The sequence below is a fragment of the Haliotis rubra genome, unplaced genomic scaffold (assembly GCF_003918875.1).
Source record: "Haliotis rubra isolate DU_JTF1 unplaced genomic scaffold, ASM391887v1 Scf390, whole genome shotgun sequence".
NCBI classification, from domain to species: domain Eukaryota; kingdom Metazoa; phylum Mollusca; class Gastropoda; order Lepetellida; family Haliotidae; genus Haliotis; species Haliotis rubra.
The window spans coordinates 372,190-389,024 of NW_025767069.1; the positions used below are offsets into that span (position 1 = coordinate 372,190).

At 43.4% G+C, this 16,835-nt stretch overlaps 1 protein-coding gene across 1 annotated transcript in view; it reads left to right on the forward strand.

Moving 5' to 3' along the window:
- LOC124286770 overlaps positions 1-16,835 on the forward strand; it is a 44,709-nt gene that overhangs the window by 24,061 nt on the left and 3,813 nt on the right. Inside the window, 9 exon segments of the mRNA XM_046723205.1 lie at positions 379-1,487; positions 1,489-1,713; positions 1,715-3,542; positions 4,323-4,485; positions 6,655-6,832; positions 8,061-8,201; positions 8,797-8,927; positions 9,269-9,384; positions 16,358-16,377. Of these exon segments, the coding sequence (XP_046579161.1) occupies positions 379-1,487; positions 1,489-1,713; positions 1,715-3,542; positions 4,323-4,485; positions 6,655-6,832; positions 8,061-8,201; positions 8,797-8,927; positions 9,269-9,384; positions 16,358-16,377 (3,911 nt within the window).

Genomic DNA, 16,835 nt, shown 5'->3' on the forward strand with positions numbered 1-16,835 from the left:
CCACGATGTCATTTACCTTTGGAAACGTTGTCAGTACGTATATGCTTCCTGCTTCCAGTGTAAACATTGCCAGTTGAGTTCGCTGGGCTGGCAGATTCACTCACCTGACCTCTGGAATTGTTGGGGTAGATTAATGAACTCAATTATAAGTCGGGTCCGATTATTTAGCTCCTTTTTCTGGTATCAAATTTCCGACTTATAGTCGGTCATATACGGTAATTTTGATTGGTCATTTGGGAGGGAAAATAATTCTCATGTGTCATTGAAAGAAATGCCATAGAATTCTGTAGTTTTTGATTGCTGGTGAAGTGAACTAATTCTGATTTGGTATTCAAAGAATTGCCAATGAAATCTGTAGGTTTTTATTGTGTTTTTCAGGTTTTGGCCTCTCACCATCTCTGTCCCCTCATGCCAACCTGACGTCCCGGTCCCTGGGTGGCCTGTCTGGGGTAAATTACCCCGGCCACCCGCTGCACACCACCATGCCACAGTTCCTGGACCCGATGGCACCATTACAAGCCTCCTTCACAAGCCAGCCCACATACAAACCAATGTCGATGGGGCAGAATCCTTACCCCTTTGACAGCTCGGCCAGATCCTCCACAGAGGTCCCTGTCACTTACTCCCCTGCACGGTACTCAGCGGGGACACCTAGTTTGTCAGCACACACCAAAACCCCTCTGTTCTCTCCACAAGAACTGACTTCGTCGAAGGATTTGGCAGCATCTTTTGCAGCATCCTCTCAAGGTCTTACTGCTGAGACGAGCCCGAAAGGCTGGGGGCTATCCAACTTCCTCCCAACACCAACAACACCGTTTGGGAACATATCTGACGCTCTGCCCAGCGACTTTGGCTTGTCTCTTCCTCAACCTCAACAGACACCTCCGCCAGCTCACAGCTCGGGCAGCCGCATCAACACCATCCAAAGGAATCCATATACAGCAGACATGTTATTTGCTGAAAGCACACGACCCGTTAAAAATCCCCAACCCCTCCACTCTCCAAGAGATCCGTCACCTTTCACCAGCGTAAGCAGCAGTAACTATGGGCGGATTTCAGATGCGATCCAGTCCCCTAAGTCCAGCCTGCCCCCTCCAACACCTCACAGTTACACAGCATCTCCACCAGAGATCGAGGACCTGTCCTCCCACTCACAGGCTCACCCCATTTACAGCTCCTATATGTCCACATCTTACAATTCTATACCATCAGGCAACCCTGTGTACAGTTCTTCCCAGTTACAACAGGACATGGACTACGATCCTGTCAGCCCAGCTACACCTCTGTCTGAAGCACCTCAGCCTAATGATAACCCATTCACCACTGTCTCACTGCAAGATCTGGCGGCACTAGGCACAGCACAGAGTCCAGTCCATGAGAAGCCTCACCAAAGAGAAACAAGTCGAGACAATATCTTAAATCGTGAAAGTGTTCTTCTACATCAAGAGAGTATGTTGCATGCTTCCCTTGAAAAATCAAATCATGTCTAAAGAATCCGCCCATGTCCAAAGCTTATCATCTCACATGACAATGCAGCACACACCACCTGGAATCCACAATGGGCAGAACATTCAGAACGCTGCCAGTCCAATGCAGCAGTCTCCGATAAGTGTTGGGAGCCCGCAGATTCCCATGTCTGTGTCCAGCCCTCAGGTTGCCATGCCACTAGGGAGTCCCCAGAGTCTCATGCCCAGCTCCACCGTGGTGCAGGCTCCCCCCGCCCATTCAGGCGATGGCTGATTCTACAACGAAACCAAAGCGAGGAGGAAGAGGAAGCCGAGGCGGAAGGGGTGGTGGAGGAAGAGTTAGAAGGAAGAAGGACGAGGACAATAATTCCTTTATGGGAGAGATCCATCAGCCTCCTATTTTTGCCAATGAAATTGCTCAACATCAACAGTCGCAGCGTCAGCCACATCCAGCATACAGTGACATGGGTCATTCAGCTTACCGACCAGATAGTCGTCAGCCGGAGTTGAACCAGACCTTCCTTCACTCCGACATGGGAGTAGAGTCATCTCTGACTCCAGGTATTCAGAGACAATTGTCTGCTGGACAGACATCAGAACCCATGCAGAGGTCACCCCTGGAAGAGAGTCTGGTCAGTGTGCAGCAGCAACAGCAACAGCAGTCCATTCAGGACCAGATGACCACAACTCATAGGACCATGACAATGTCGGAAGATCTTCTGAGTCGTCATTCCTCAATGTCGTCTCTAAACAGCGGACATCAAGCATCACCAATGCAGGAAGCCCTGTCCATGAACCACCAGCCATCTTACTGTGACAACATAGTGAGTGGGCAGCACTCCTCACCTCTAACCAACCCATCCCCCCCAAACCAGATGACAGTGGATAGTTCCCACATTGTTCGAAACACAGACAGTTCCAGTATGACCAGTCACTCTGCTCTTTCCGACTCTTCCATTGACCAAAGAGGCTCTGTGCTCAGTGCTGTCAGAGAGACGGATGCCATCATGTCAGGTGCTGATCAGTACAACATGAACGGATTTGTGGACACCCCCTTCATGGATCAGCTGGCAGACACGCCCCAAGCTGTGTCCCAGTCAATGAGCTACCAGCAGCAAGGTCACATGGCCATGATGGACAAGAATATCATGTCACCTGACATGAACAATCCTAACTCATTTCAGGATGCGATGAATAATGGCATGCATATGTCACAGTTCGGAAATACATTTCAGATGCCCCAGGAGCAGCACCATCTCGCCAACCTAGACATGAACGCAGTCAGTCAGGCCGGATCCACCATTGATGAGGCCACATTTTCGAGTCTATTTGGTTCTCCTAACAATTCTGAAAAGGTCCGGCGCAGGACCAAAGCTGAACAGAAGTTGATGCCAATTGTTACTCCAAAGGTTGATGAAGATGAAGAGCTGGCTCACTTGGCGTTGCCTCCGCCAGCCGCCAGTGATCCTATTTCACAAACAAAGGAGGAGACCAGGGTCAGGAAGTCTTTTGGGAGTTCCTTCCAGGACTGTTTCCTGAACTATCTCATGGGAAAGAAGCAGGAGACTTTAGAGAGTCTCAGTAGTGCTACTATACATAAGAAACCGCAGCTGCCAAAGTACTTCCCAGAGCCAAGGAGACCTCGGCCTCCATCACCACCACCCAAGAAAGATTCCAAAAGGTCCAGCGGGTCATCTGACGAAGGCTCATTCTCAGGTGTCGGCTTCTCGGACAGTGATAGTAGTGAAGAGAGTGTAGCTAAGACAGTTCAAAATGTGATTTCGCAAATGAGTGATGACGAGTCCAAGGACAGAGTGAAAAAATCCAAAGATTTGACAATAAGGATTTCTGTGCCATCATTGAAAAAGTCCCCCCGTAGTCCGCGAGTGCGAGGTGCTAAAGGAGGGAAGGCCCGCGGGCCTCGGGGGTCGAAGGTGAAAGGGAAGGGTAGTGGTGCAGTCGTGGATGGTACCAATCAAGGTGGGGAGCTGCCACCAGCTGAAGAAGCGCCTGTCATCCAACCGAGGGAACGTATTTCAAGGAGGGCAAAGGAGAAGGCACTGCAAAAGAAAAAGAGTACGTGTGCAAACTTTGTTTCCATGGAATTCCAAGGGGTTAAGTGTTCCAGGATGTTTCCTTCATGTTTGATTGTTTAGTTGAAGGAACAGTGATACCGAACAGTATAGCACAGATTAGGGCATAACCCCCAGGGAACCGTTCACAATTAATGAGGCGTGGGGGGAGGAATGTTGATTTTTATGGAGAAGCATGTACAATGTGAATAACTCCGCCTAAAATTTATGTACATAGTAAGTGACCTGGGTGCTTGTCATGTACAAAATCAATGACACCCCTAGTACATGTGTACAAAAATTTATGACACCCCCTAGTACATGTGTATAAAATTGATGACACCCCCAACCTCCCCAGAACTAAATTGGTGACCCCCCTCACCGCCCCTAGCCATAAATTATGTCCCTTATTTGACTCATGACATGTTTTATGTATATAACTGATGAACACGTACAGGTACTCACAGACATACACTGGATTTCACTTTGCTACCACTAAAGGCGACCAGAAGAAAAGGGTCGAGAATAAACTATAGCTAGTCAGTACAGTGGTTGGGGAGGTGGGGTAGCCTAGTGGTTAAAGCGTTGGCTCGTCACGCCGAAGACCCGGGTTCGAATCCCCACATGGGCACAATGTGTTAAGCCCATTTCTGGTGTCCCCCGCCTTGATATTGCTGGAATATTGCTAAAAGCGGCATAAAACTAAACTCAGTCAGTCAGTCAGTCAGTACAATGGTCATTTTTTACCCTGTTTCTATATCCAACATTTCTGTACCTGGTGCAGAAGTTTCCAAACCTGGTGTTGCAGAGAATTCTGATGACTCATCCAGTAGCAGCTCGGACGATGAGAACATCAAGAGCATCACCAAGGAGGAGTCCGAGAAGGATTACGACTCTGATAAAGACCCAGCCTGGACACCGTTTGAAGTTGTAAGTAGTGTTGGACAGTCATTGGGGCACTGCTGGCTAAGTCATCTAACACACTGCAACAGGGTATGCAGAGTTTCATTCCTTTACATGTGCCGTAACCTGTAATTGCGAGTTTGAATCCCAGATTTCGCCCGGGTTTCACCAAATTGGTAAATCTCAAGCCTGTATCACTTTGGGCTTAGCTACAACATGAAGATGACTTGATATAAATGTGATTACTGTTCAAAGTAGTAACAGTAATAGTGGGTAGTAAAGGGTGGGACTGGTCTTCAGTCACATGACATAACGGTAATAGTGAGTAGTGTATGACGGGTGTAGTCTTCAGTCACATGACATAACGGTAATAGTGAGTAGTGTATGACGGGTGTAGTCTTCAGTCACATGACATAACGGTAATAGTGAGTAGTGTATGACAGGTGTAGTCTTCAGTCACATGACATAACGGTAATAGTGAGTAGTGTATGACGGGTGTAGTCTTCAGTCACATGACATAACGGTAATAGTGAGTAGTGTATGACGGGTGTAGTCTTCAGTCACATGACATAACGGTAATAGTGAGTAGTGTATGACGGGTGTAGTCTTCAGTCACATGAGATAACGGTAATAGTGAGTAGTGTATGACGGGTGTAGTCTTCAGTCAAACGGTAATAGTGAGTAGTGTATGTCGGGTGTAGTCCGTCACATGAGATAACGGTAATAGTGAGTTGTGTATGACGGGTGTAGTCGTACTCTGTCAATACCGCATCAGTTGTCTTAGGACCAAGTAAAATGCCGGTTTTGACAGAGTGCCGGTTTAGCTAGGTTCGCTTTATGACGCTTCGCGCACACGGAAGTTCGTCGCACTGTCACTGTTAGCATTAACAAGATGTTTGAATAAGAAACAAGGCAGTGTCTGAATGCACATTCATGTTGTTTAAATCAAATAAAAATGTCTGAAATCTCTTATTAAATTTCAACTGATCATATATTATCGGGCAGAATTAAAATTATAAACTATTTTTCGCAATGTTATTGCAAACAACGATTCTTGTTTATGCTTCGCAGCTGGTCTACAATAGCATTGTCAAAGAGCAAAGTAACGATGTTTCAAACATCGAGGAAATCATTAAATAAATTGAAATCAACAATAACATTCATAAAAGTTGTCAAACGCACATATAAAATTACTATTTCCATTCTTTGAGCGATCATGCAATGTAAGTCAAGTCACTGACAAGTTACATCTCGGCTTTCACACGATGCTTAATGTGAAAATATATGCTGAAGCATTTTGTCATAGGCCATAACCTAGCACGATATGTCCAATACGCTCCATGATTTACGATAGGTAGCTTATGTCTTTCTTAATATGTTCAGAATAGCATTATTTTACCCAAAACTTTCGCCTTAATCTAAAACTTTTCGCTTATTTAGGACGGTATCCATTTCCATAATATGATTGGCTGCTTAGGTCACGGTCTGATTTTGACCAATCACGCACCCTTATAAGCAGAGTGTAGTGAAAAGCCGCCGTTAGAAACCAATCTTTATCCAATAAAATCGCTTCTTACAAATGTGAAAATACTCGCAAGAGTACAGTGATATTGTTGATGTTCAGAGCTTTCGAACGATACACGCCATCAAACGATTCGCCTCTATGTAAGTGACACGCGCCACTCACTAATTAACAAGAAACTGATTGACACTTCCCGTTTCTGAATAATCACGGAGTCAATACCCGCGAATCAACAAAATGTAAACACTTGCTTGTTTATACAGTCAAACTGCCCACTACATGTATTAATTACTCTAGGTAAGTGTTACGCACTCACTCACTGATTAACAAGATACTGATTAACACTTCCCGCTTCTGAATAATCTCGAGTCACAACGAATTGTGTTGTTACATCATTTGGACCTAATTGCATCAAAGGGTTACGCCGCCTTGTTCATGTGCCGGTTTTACAGATTCGCTTTCATAACAACTTGTGCATTTCTGGGACTGAAAACAATGCCGATATCCTGAATAGACAGATGCCGTATATATGTTTACAGAGGTTTCTAAATGATAATAACGCATTTCTGCCGGACTGAAACTTTGTGCCGATGTAGACAGAGTGCAGGGTGTTAAGAGAGGCCGGTATTGACAGAGTCCACTGATGTACAACATGTCTCGGATTCTTTACAACTGAATTCATGTTTTCCAGACGATCTCGAAACCGAAGTGCAAGCCAGAGGAGACCCTCGGACACGCCCCCTGATCTGACCCCAGCCATGTCGCCTCCCAAGGTGGCGAAGTTCTCTCCCCTTGACGCAGGCAGCGTCACAGCTGAGACACCCAAGACAAACAGTGTCCCCTCCAGTCAGGATTCTGAAGATTTTGTGGTGAGTAGCGTCAAGAAACAATAATCATTGAAGTTGCTCTTGATATTTTTTCAAGATTAAGTGGTGATGATACTCTGCAGGCCAATCTGATGTGGCAAATTGTTGAACATAATTCACATCATTCACACAGAATAACATATTGTAGAATAATACCTATCAAAAAAGTATTGGAGGACGACCCGATTCTTTCATAGCTAACGTTTCATGCCTCATGACCACACTCGGCGCAGTGATGACTTAGCATAACATCACCACCACAGCTAATCACGTGACCGGACTTTTCTCTTGTTTGTAAACAAGCTTGCATATTCATAATAAGAAGAGACTGGCCTTACGCAAGCTTTTCGGCGTGCTTTTCACTATGTTTTACATTGTTGCATATATATTCTTCCATAACTACAACAGTAACATTTATGACAGTACATATTTAGACATCAAACTGGTTGCATCGTTTGCTCTCTTTTGGCTTCGATGACAGCACGTGGAGCCGTACAACCTATGTAAACAAAGTATCGCTACACAAATCGAAATAGTGTTACATGTTTTAGGATATTTTCTTAGGAAAACTAAACCATTTTATCAAAGATGTTTAATTAGATATGTAGATTCGTCAAAAATAAAAGAGTTAAGAAATATGTAAATTATATTGAATGGACAGTGCAAGATGTGACGGCTTTCTGGCCTGTGGCAGTGGTACTATGCTGGCTGGCCGGCCGCATGGAACTCTGGGTAGGAGAGTTACCTCATGACATGACCAGCAACCCTGGTAACTTCAGTAATGTGAATCATACCAAAAAAGACGTTAAAAATATGGTACTTGGTGGTCCCTGCCTGGCGCTCGGCAATAATGGGTACAACAAGGACTGGTCAGCTCGGAGTCAGTATAGTGTGTCTGCGTGGGGTATTCATGCTTCACTGCGGCATGGTATCTCAGTGGGCTAGCACTATAAAACCAGCTTGAGTCTAGGCTAGTACAAGCAGCCGCACATACACATACACATGCATGCACGTCGTCATATGAGCGAAATATTCTCAAGCACGACGTAAAAACCCAATTTCACCTCACCTCACCTCAGTAATGTGAAAGAATTGGGTGGTCCTTAACCTCTTTTTTAAGTAGTACACATGTTACTCAAATGTATCAAATTGTAAAACAGATGGAGCTGTCTTTGTGCATAGCCCATGGTGGAGACGTACTGTTGACAGCTGTAACATTTCAATATTTCAGATAGGGAAGTTTATTCTTGAAAAGAAAGATATGCATAATTATGAGAGTTACCCCATCTGGAAGATTGAGCAGGGCAGGATGATCCACAAGTACGAGATCACCTCGGAGGATGGCAACATCAGACACAAGGCTGTGTCCACGGTGAGTGTAGATCGACGGGTAGTGGCAGGTCAACGGGTGTTGAAATGATGATGTATGGCTGCTGCTTTTCATCGTGGTCCGAAACCACAGATTATAAGTGGTTCTTAGATTACAGTACACCCGTGAAGATCCGGGTTAGCATTGATCTTCAGCAACCCATACTTGTCGTAAGGGGCAGCTAACAGGATCGGGTGGTCAGGCTCGCAGACTTACATGTCATTGTATCCTGGCTGAATTGTCTGGTCCAGAAGCGATTATTGCGGAGTGCGGTGTTAAACAGCAAACGAACCAACTTGAGTACAGTACAAAACTTCTCTGACATTGGGGCACTGGTGGCTAGGTCATCTAACACACTGCAATAGGATATGCAGAGTTTCATTCCTTTACGTGTGCCGTAACCTATAATTTCGAGTTTGAATCCCAGATTTGGCCCCGGGTTTCACCAAATTGGTAAATCTCAAGCCTGTATCACTTTGGGCTTAGCTACAATGACTTGATATAATTGTGATTACTGTTCAAAGTAGCATTAACCCCAAATTCATTCACTCAGAGATAAGGGTCTCTTCTAAATGTACTAAGTTGTCTCCATTTCCAGTATTCAAGTTGGATGCCAACTATGCGAGACCAGTTTGTGCCAATCAAAGTGAAGCTTATATCCAGTCGGGATGCGGTGGAGATTGTTGAGGTGACTGAAGAGTATCGACCAAAGCCCCCAACAGACGGCAGGTGGGTAGTTTGTACAGCCTCTCAGTGATAATTGTGGCACAAAACTGCATTCATACCAAATTACTTCCCACATCTGATGATGCCGACATTTTTGTTTCTGATTCAAAAGTCATATGTCAAGATAGCCTGTCTCAACTGCAGGGTTTGAGTGTTGTACTTTATGGGGCAGTGAGGTAGTCTAGTAGTTAAAGCGTTCGCTCTTCACGCTGAAGACCCGGGTTCAATTCCTCTCATGGGTACAATGTGTGAAGCCCATTTCTGGTTCTCCCAGCTGTGATGTTGCTGGAATATTGCTAAACGCAATTAAAACTATACTCACTGTAACTGATATTGTGTTTCAGCTTGGAGACCAAGTATGAAGATGATCCCCTGGTTGACTTGTTCAACGTGTACCTGCAGATCTTTCTCAGTCAGGCCCTGGAGCCTGGCTTCCTCAGTGCAATCACAGATGCCCAAGGTCAGTACACAACACTCGGCTTGGAAAGAACTCGAATTTTAATGTTGATGTACTGGATTTACTGTTTGTCTCAAGCAAGTCAGTACCTATGAAGATCTAGGTTAGAATTGGTCTTCATTAACCATGCTTGTCGTAAGAGGCGACCAACTGGATCGGGTGGTCAGGCTCGCTGACTTGATTCATATGTCATCGTATCTCAACTGCATAGATCGATGCTCATGCTGTTGATCACTTTATTTTTTCCTTATCCTGACTCATGCTCTTTTGCTTGTCTTCTTCTTCTTGTAACATAGTGGAACACTTGTATCTCCCTAATTGAAGCTCCCTTCAATGTAAAATCACTAATTAGTACTCAGCACGAAGTTACCTCCCTTCCACAAGCTGAACGAGGGCTGCCACCTCCACCCATGTGCCTCACTCTTCCTTCTTCGCCCAGTGAGCTGGACGAGAGAGCTTGTGTCTCCGACACACTATATCCTTTGATTATATTTAGTTAGTTACCCTCGTGATAGACATCTATAGAGGTTTAGCTAGTATCCTTCAACAATTATATATTGATATTTAGTCGTTTCTACTGTTTATTCACGGACTGCGGTTTGTTTCAGTGGATTACGCTTGATAAAAATTCTGTTCTGTTGCAGATTACGCTTTTTTATTCTGCTGCTGATCCGCATTTAATATGCCCTAGTTGTACTGCGCCATGTTCATTTTATTCACGCTTGCAGTTGCGTACTAATTTATCCATTTCTGCCTTTAATAAATAATTACTTTGGCGCTTGAGACGCGCAGCAGATAGGTCGCTGTGATGCAGAGTCTAGCCATGACTGATACACCTGAACCCTCGCCAGTCTACTGCTGTTGGTCGACCCCTCCCGCCTGGTGTTCCGCTTAGAGTGGTGGAGAGGCGCGGGACGAGTCCGCCGCCTCCAAGAAGCGCCCTGCTTCCCCAGACATCCCATCGCCGCAGCCGAAGACTAGAGGGTTTCTACTGCATCTCAACGCGAATTCTGAGGGGAAATCAACGAAGTCTACTTGAACTTTTCAGCCGAGATTGTTCCCGCCGCAGATTTAGCCTGTATGATGATCAGCCGATCATCATACCTGATGTACATCAAAAGAATGACCGATGTCGACAACAGTGATGTCAGCGAGATCAACATGCAGCCTGATGTACCAACGCTGATATTCTATGATCTTCCTGAGGGTCCCGCCGCCGCTACCAACACTCAACGCAGACTTCGCGACCCCAGGGCAGCGCCGACCTCTGAGGGGAAATCAACGAAGTCTACTAGGACTTTCTCAACCGAGATTGTTCCAGCCGCTGAACTGGCCTCTACGATGATCAGCCGATCATCATCCCCGACGACGCCACAAGAAGCGACCGGAGACAGCTACAGTGACATCAGCAGAGATCGCCATGCAGCCTGAGGTCTCTACACTGACGCCAGACGACTCCCTGAGGGCCCCCCCGCTAACATCGCAGAGAGGGCACCGACTAATTCGCCGCAGACCATCCCAGATGAACTGTTGCGCAAATCATGATCATGATGGAGGGCCACTACAGACTGGGAAGCAGCCAGCCCAAGGCCTGAGCCTTCGCTGAAGGTTCCAACGCAGACGACACCCCAGAGGCACCCCCATCAGCGCAACAGCCACGACGAAGCCACCTTCGCTAAGGAAGTCGCAGACCACCTCCACGGCGACCCAGATGTACAGCCTTCGCGAAGGCCTTCGCTGGGCGGATAGATCATCACCTGCCTCGGCTTCATCCTTAGATGCGACTCAGACCATCAGACCTCACGGAAGCCTTCGCTGAAGGTCAAATCGCCGCTCCCCAGGACCGACGAGAGGAAGCTTCAAGGCCTTCGCTAAGGACACCTGACTACACAAGAGCTTCGCTGGCTATCAACATTCTCCTCACAGGTCTCCGAGAAGGTCAACCCATAGACGAGATCACCAACACGATCTCTCCGCCGCTAACCGCCGATCTCTTCAGACATCACCACGCCGATCGCCTCACAGGTCACCACACAAGTCTGCACACAAGTCTACAGTCAGGTCTCCCCGAAAGGCCACCCGACATAGAGATAGAAATACACAGTCCACCATCAGAAGAGCAGCAACATCTCATCAGCGATGTTGGGATAGAAAATGATGGAGGCATCATTTTTCAGACGCTGAGATACTTATATTGGATGGTAAACAACCTAGATCTCTCTTCACCTTCCAAGAGTGGCAACTCGGCGCAGACATACCTGATAAAGGAAGACGAGGCAGACGCCATCACCTTACCTCCGACGACTCGATTGCTGCGCGGTGCCACAGTATGTGGACACAGCCTACCATAAAGCCATAATAGTTCAAACGCCAGAGGCGATGTTCTTGGCATTAATAGATCTAGAACGATCAATGAGATTCTTATCACCAGATTTCGCGGACACGACTTCTGAAGATGATAGGATGATCTACTCGGCTCTACTTATGCAGAACCAGCAAGAACCACACCCTGTATGAAGCTAACGCCATATATTGATCGGATTCTAGACACTTCGCTAAGGAAGTCCCAGGCCACCTCCGCGAAGGAGCTAGAGCCTCACCAGTTACAAGGGACGCCACGGAGGAGTAGCGCTTCACCGACCCCACATATTGCTGAGTGCGGCGAAAAAAAAACACTCACTCACTCACCCTGTTGAACACAGAGGTCGCTCTCGGCAAGCAAGCCATATATTATATATATACTGATCGGCTCTGACTCGATACCTTTCAAGGTCGCTAAGGCTAAGTGGCTCCAAGTCTACCTCACACAGGAAATCTAGAATGGATACTTCGAGAGCTTCGCGAAGTCTCCTCAAGGCCCACCGAGGAATTCTCCTCCAAGGTCTCCATATATTAGCCACTGGCCATATATAGCTACTCGCCAGTCCGTTTCAAGACATCGCATAAGTTGTCTATCAACTGTATGCCATATGCCGCCTATAAGCCTACGCTAAGACAATTGCACAGGCTATTTACAACACAAAACGCCGCTATATTAATTAATCAACGACGCTGCATAGATCTTCACAGAAATCAACCTTTCCGTGATAGATTGCTAGAATATGCAATCCCGACTACGATACGATTATCTACATGTGACCATTACGCAGATCTGCAGACAATTCAATATCGAAATTGAACAGCAGCCTTGTTACAGCGAGTATAACTCATAATCGTCAAAGTTTCTGAGAAGAAATATGTACAAGTTCAGCTTTAATTCTACAATTATGACGATACATTCATGTATACAGTCTACAAGCTGACAACTTGCAAGTTTATTGTACCTTTATATAAGGAAGTCGGAATTATATTCAAAACTGAAGTTACATTCACGACAGCCAGGAAAATAACCTACCCAGCATTAATATTACAGAGCGAGGTATTTCGCGCCGGAGGTTTCGCTAAGTTTACCTTAACCCTCAAACACGGGTCACCGGGTAACTTCGAAGCTACGTGAAGACCGACGATTATGCTAATATCAACGACGGCAAGATTTTATACAAGGTTTTTCCTGCTACACCGGTGACATCACAGCTGGTATTCTACAGAATCAAAATGCCTTGTTCTGATTGGACCGCTGTTGGACAACCACTCCACGAGAGGTCGCATCTTAGTTCACAGTTCAAGACTTACGCTACAAGTGAAACTATATATCAGTGAACGAAAGCAAGCCTCCTTACAGTCCAGTTAATCTGAACCTTCATGATTGGGCTGCTTTCTTCAGGTTAGAGACCTCCCCTGTCAAGTTAGGACGAGGGCACGGCAGTCAGGCAATTTTACATAAAGTTCAACGAGGACAGACACACCTGGTTGTGCACCTACATCGCCAAGGACTTCGCAGCTTAATAACCTAGACGACGGGATACAAGTGGATCTAAATCCACAGCGCCTCAGACTACAGCTGAATTTCATAATCAAGCTACTAACACAACTAGATGGTTAGTAAACCTACTTAAACTTTCTGATTGGAGAATTAAAACGGAAGTTTCACCCTCCAACTTGGGGATCTGAATATAGTGTTCCAACACCTCACAAGTGAGGTTTATGAACACGCCTGGATGACATACTTGGACTCCATGATACGATGATTCTATCACGATGGCCAGCAAGAGCACTGTAAATTTATCTCCACCGAAACAAACAGAAGGGAATAATACAACAGATTATTTCCTCTATCATCAACTTACGAGAATGAAATCTCACGCACTATATCTCCGCTTTGATCAGAACTGTCATACTACGTGCATACAAGACGGATGGACCTAATCCGACCCTCCATGAGCTTTTAATACTCATGATATTAGAGCTTAACTTCTACAATTGATCTACACAATATTATTTGAAATAATGGAGGGTTTATTTTCTGAGATCCGATATGGTGGTTGCCAACCATTATCTGAGAGATATCATCACCGAGGACGTCTCAGGTATCCACCATTCGATCCCATGGTCCTCGACAACAGTTGACAGTTCTCGAGAAGATAAGTCAATCTTACAGATTTCTACTTATCTTATAACAGTACTAAATAGCTACATGCTATATATAATTTGCTTAAGTTCTTTTTATCATCACAGTACTATGATTATTACATCATACAATATATAAGTTAACAACTCTACAGAGTTGGTTATTATATATTTACCTTAACTTAATTATATCTTAAGCATAGTACTATACTCAGATTGTAAAAATATATAAGCTAACAAACTCTACAGAGTTTGGGCTATTATATAGGTAGCTTAAGCTTATTCATATCTTAAGCTCAGTACTATGTTTATATCATATCAGTATATTAGCTAACAAACTCTAAAGAGTTTTTGCTATTTGGCTTAAGGCTCATCATATCTTAAGCAATATGGTTACATTATAACATGTATTAGCTAACAAACTCTACGGAGTTTTTTACTATTATATATGTAACTTAAGCTTATTCATATCTTAAGCGTAATACTATGTTTATATCATATAGGTATATTAGCTATCAAAACTCTAAAAGAGTTTTTTGCTATTATATATTTGGCTTAAGTTTCATCATAATTTAAACTTTATGGTTACATTATAACTTGTATTAGCTAACAAACTCTACGGAGTTTTTGCTATTATATATGTAGCTTAAGTTTTCCTTCAAATCTTAAGCTCAATACTATGTTTATATCATATAAGTATATTAGCTAACAAACTCTACGGAGTTTTTGCTATTATATATGTAGCTTAAGGTTTCCTTCAAAGCTCAATACTATGTTTATATCATATAAGTATATTAGCTAACAAACTCTACGGAGTGTTTGCTATTATATATGTAGCTTAAGGTTTCCTTCATAAACTCAATACTAGGTTTATATCATATAAGTATTTTAGCTAACAAACTCTAAAGGGTTTTTTGCTATTATACAATTAGCTTAAGTTTCATCATATCTTAAGCAGTATGGTTACATTATAAAATGTATTAGCTAACAAAACTCTACGGAGTTTTGCTATTATATATATAGCTTAAGTTTAATTATATCTTAAGCTCAGTACTATGGTTATAACATAAAAGTATATTAGTTAATAAACTCTAAGGAGTTTTTTTTTTGCTATATACATTTAGCTTAAGTCTAATCTTATCTTAAGCTTAGTACTATGGTTACATTATAAATCTATAAGCTAATAAACTCTACAGAGTTTTGGCTATTATATATGTAGCTTAAGTTAATTATATCTTAAGCACAGTACTATACTCATATTGTAAAAATATATTAGCTAACAAACTCTACAGAGTTTTGCTATTATATAGGTAGCTAAAGCTTATTCATATCTTAAGCTCAGCACTATGTCTATATCATATAAGTACATTAACTAACAAACTCTAAAAGAGTTTTGCTATTATATAATTAGCTTAAGTTTAATCATATCTTAAGCTTAGTACTATGTTTATATTTTAAAGTAATTTAGCTAACAAACTCTAAGGAGTTTATACTAGCATATTAACAAGCTTAAGTCTATTAGTCTTAAGCATTGTATTAATGTTATATATACTTTATCATAATAAGTACATTGTAATAACCTTTATATGGCAGCTGATAAGTTAGCAGCAGGAATTCATCAGTTCAGTACCTTTATGAAGTTCCCATAGGGTTATTACAATCATCACAGTTCAAATCACTAATTATTAAAATCCAAAGTATTATATATTCCCACCTCCGCTCTGTTGGATTCTACAAGCAAAAAGAGCATGAGTCAGGATAAGGAAAAATATGTAATTTTTAGAGTAAACTTGATATTTTATACTTATCCTGACTCATGAGGTAAGCCCTCCCATCCTCCCCACATAACACTTTGGATTTCCCTGTAAATTCAAATGTTGGGCTCAGTATATGAGGAGAGAGTGAGGCACATGGGTGGAGGTGGAGCCCTCGTTCCCGCGCTTGTGGAAGGGAGGTAACTCGTGCTGAGTACTAATTAGTGATTTTACATTGAAGGGAGCTTCAATTAGGGAGATACAAGTGTTCCACTATGTTCGCAAGAAGAAGAAGACAAGCAAAAAGAGCATGAGTCAGGATAAGTATAAAATATCAATTTTACTCTAAAAATTACATTGGTTATGTTTCTCTATTACGTTTAATGTGTGAAGCCCATTTCTGGTGTCCCTTGCCGTGATCTTGCTGGAATATTGCTTAAAGGGGCATAAAATTAAACTCACTCGCTAACTCCATTACAATATAATGGGGACAGGTTTTCTCAGAAAACTTTGTAGATTGGGAAGCCAAATTTGGTATGTGTTTTCAGGACATGAATTCCTTGACGGAGTTCGAAAACGGAATCTGTGTTATGATTTGTTACAGAGTTATGGCCCTTGTCATGTGTTTCTTGACTTGGTGCATGGTGTCCGAATGGGGACAGATTTTCTCAAAAACCGTTGTAGATAAGGAAATCACATGTGGTATGTGTTTTCAGGACACAAATGGCTTGATGGAGTTAGAAAATTGAACCTATGTTACGATTCTTTACAGAGTTATGGCCCTTGTCATGCTTTTCTTGACTTAGTGCACATTATCCCCAATGGGGACAGATTTTCACAGAAACCATTTCTCATTTAACAGCTTTTGTATCGCTGTTTGTAGAAAGAATGAATAGTTGTGAAAATAGGAACAGAACACTGTGGCGGGGGATATTGATGACCATGTCTTCTTGTTACTCCTTCCACTGTAACCCGTAAAGGTCTGGGTTAGAATATTGATCTTCAGTAACCCATGCTTGTCGTAAGAGGCGACCAACTGGATTTGATGGTCAGGCTCGCTGACTTGGTTGACACATGTCACTGGTTCCCAATTGCGCAGATTGATGCTCATGCTGTTGATCACTGGACTGTCTGATCCAGACTCGATTATTTACAGACTGCTGCCATATAGCTGGAATATTGCTGAGTGCGGCG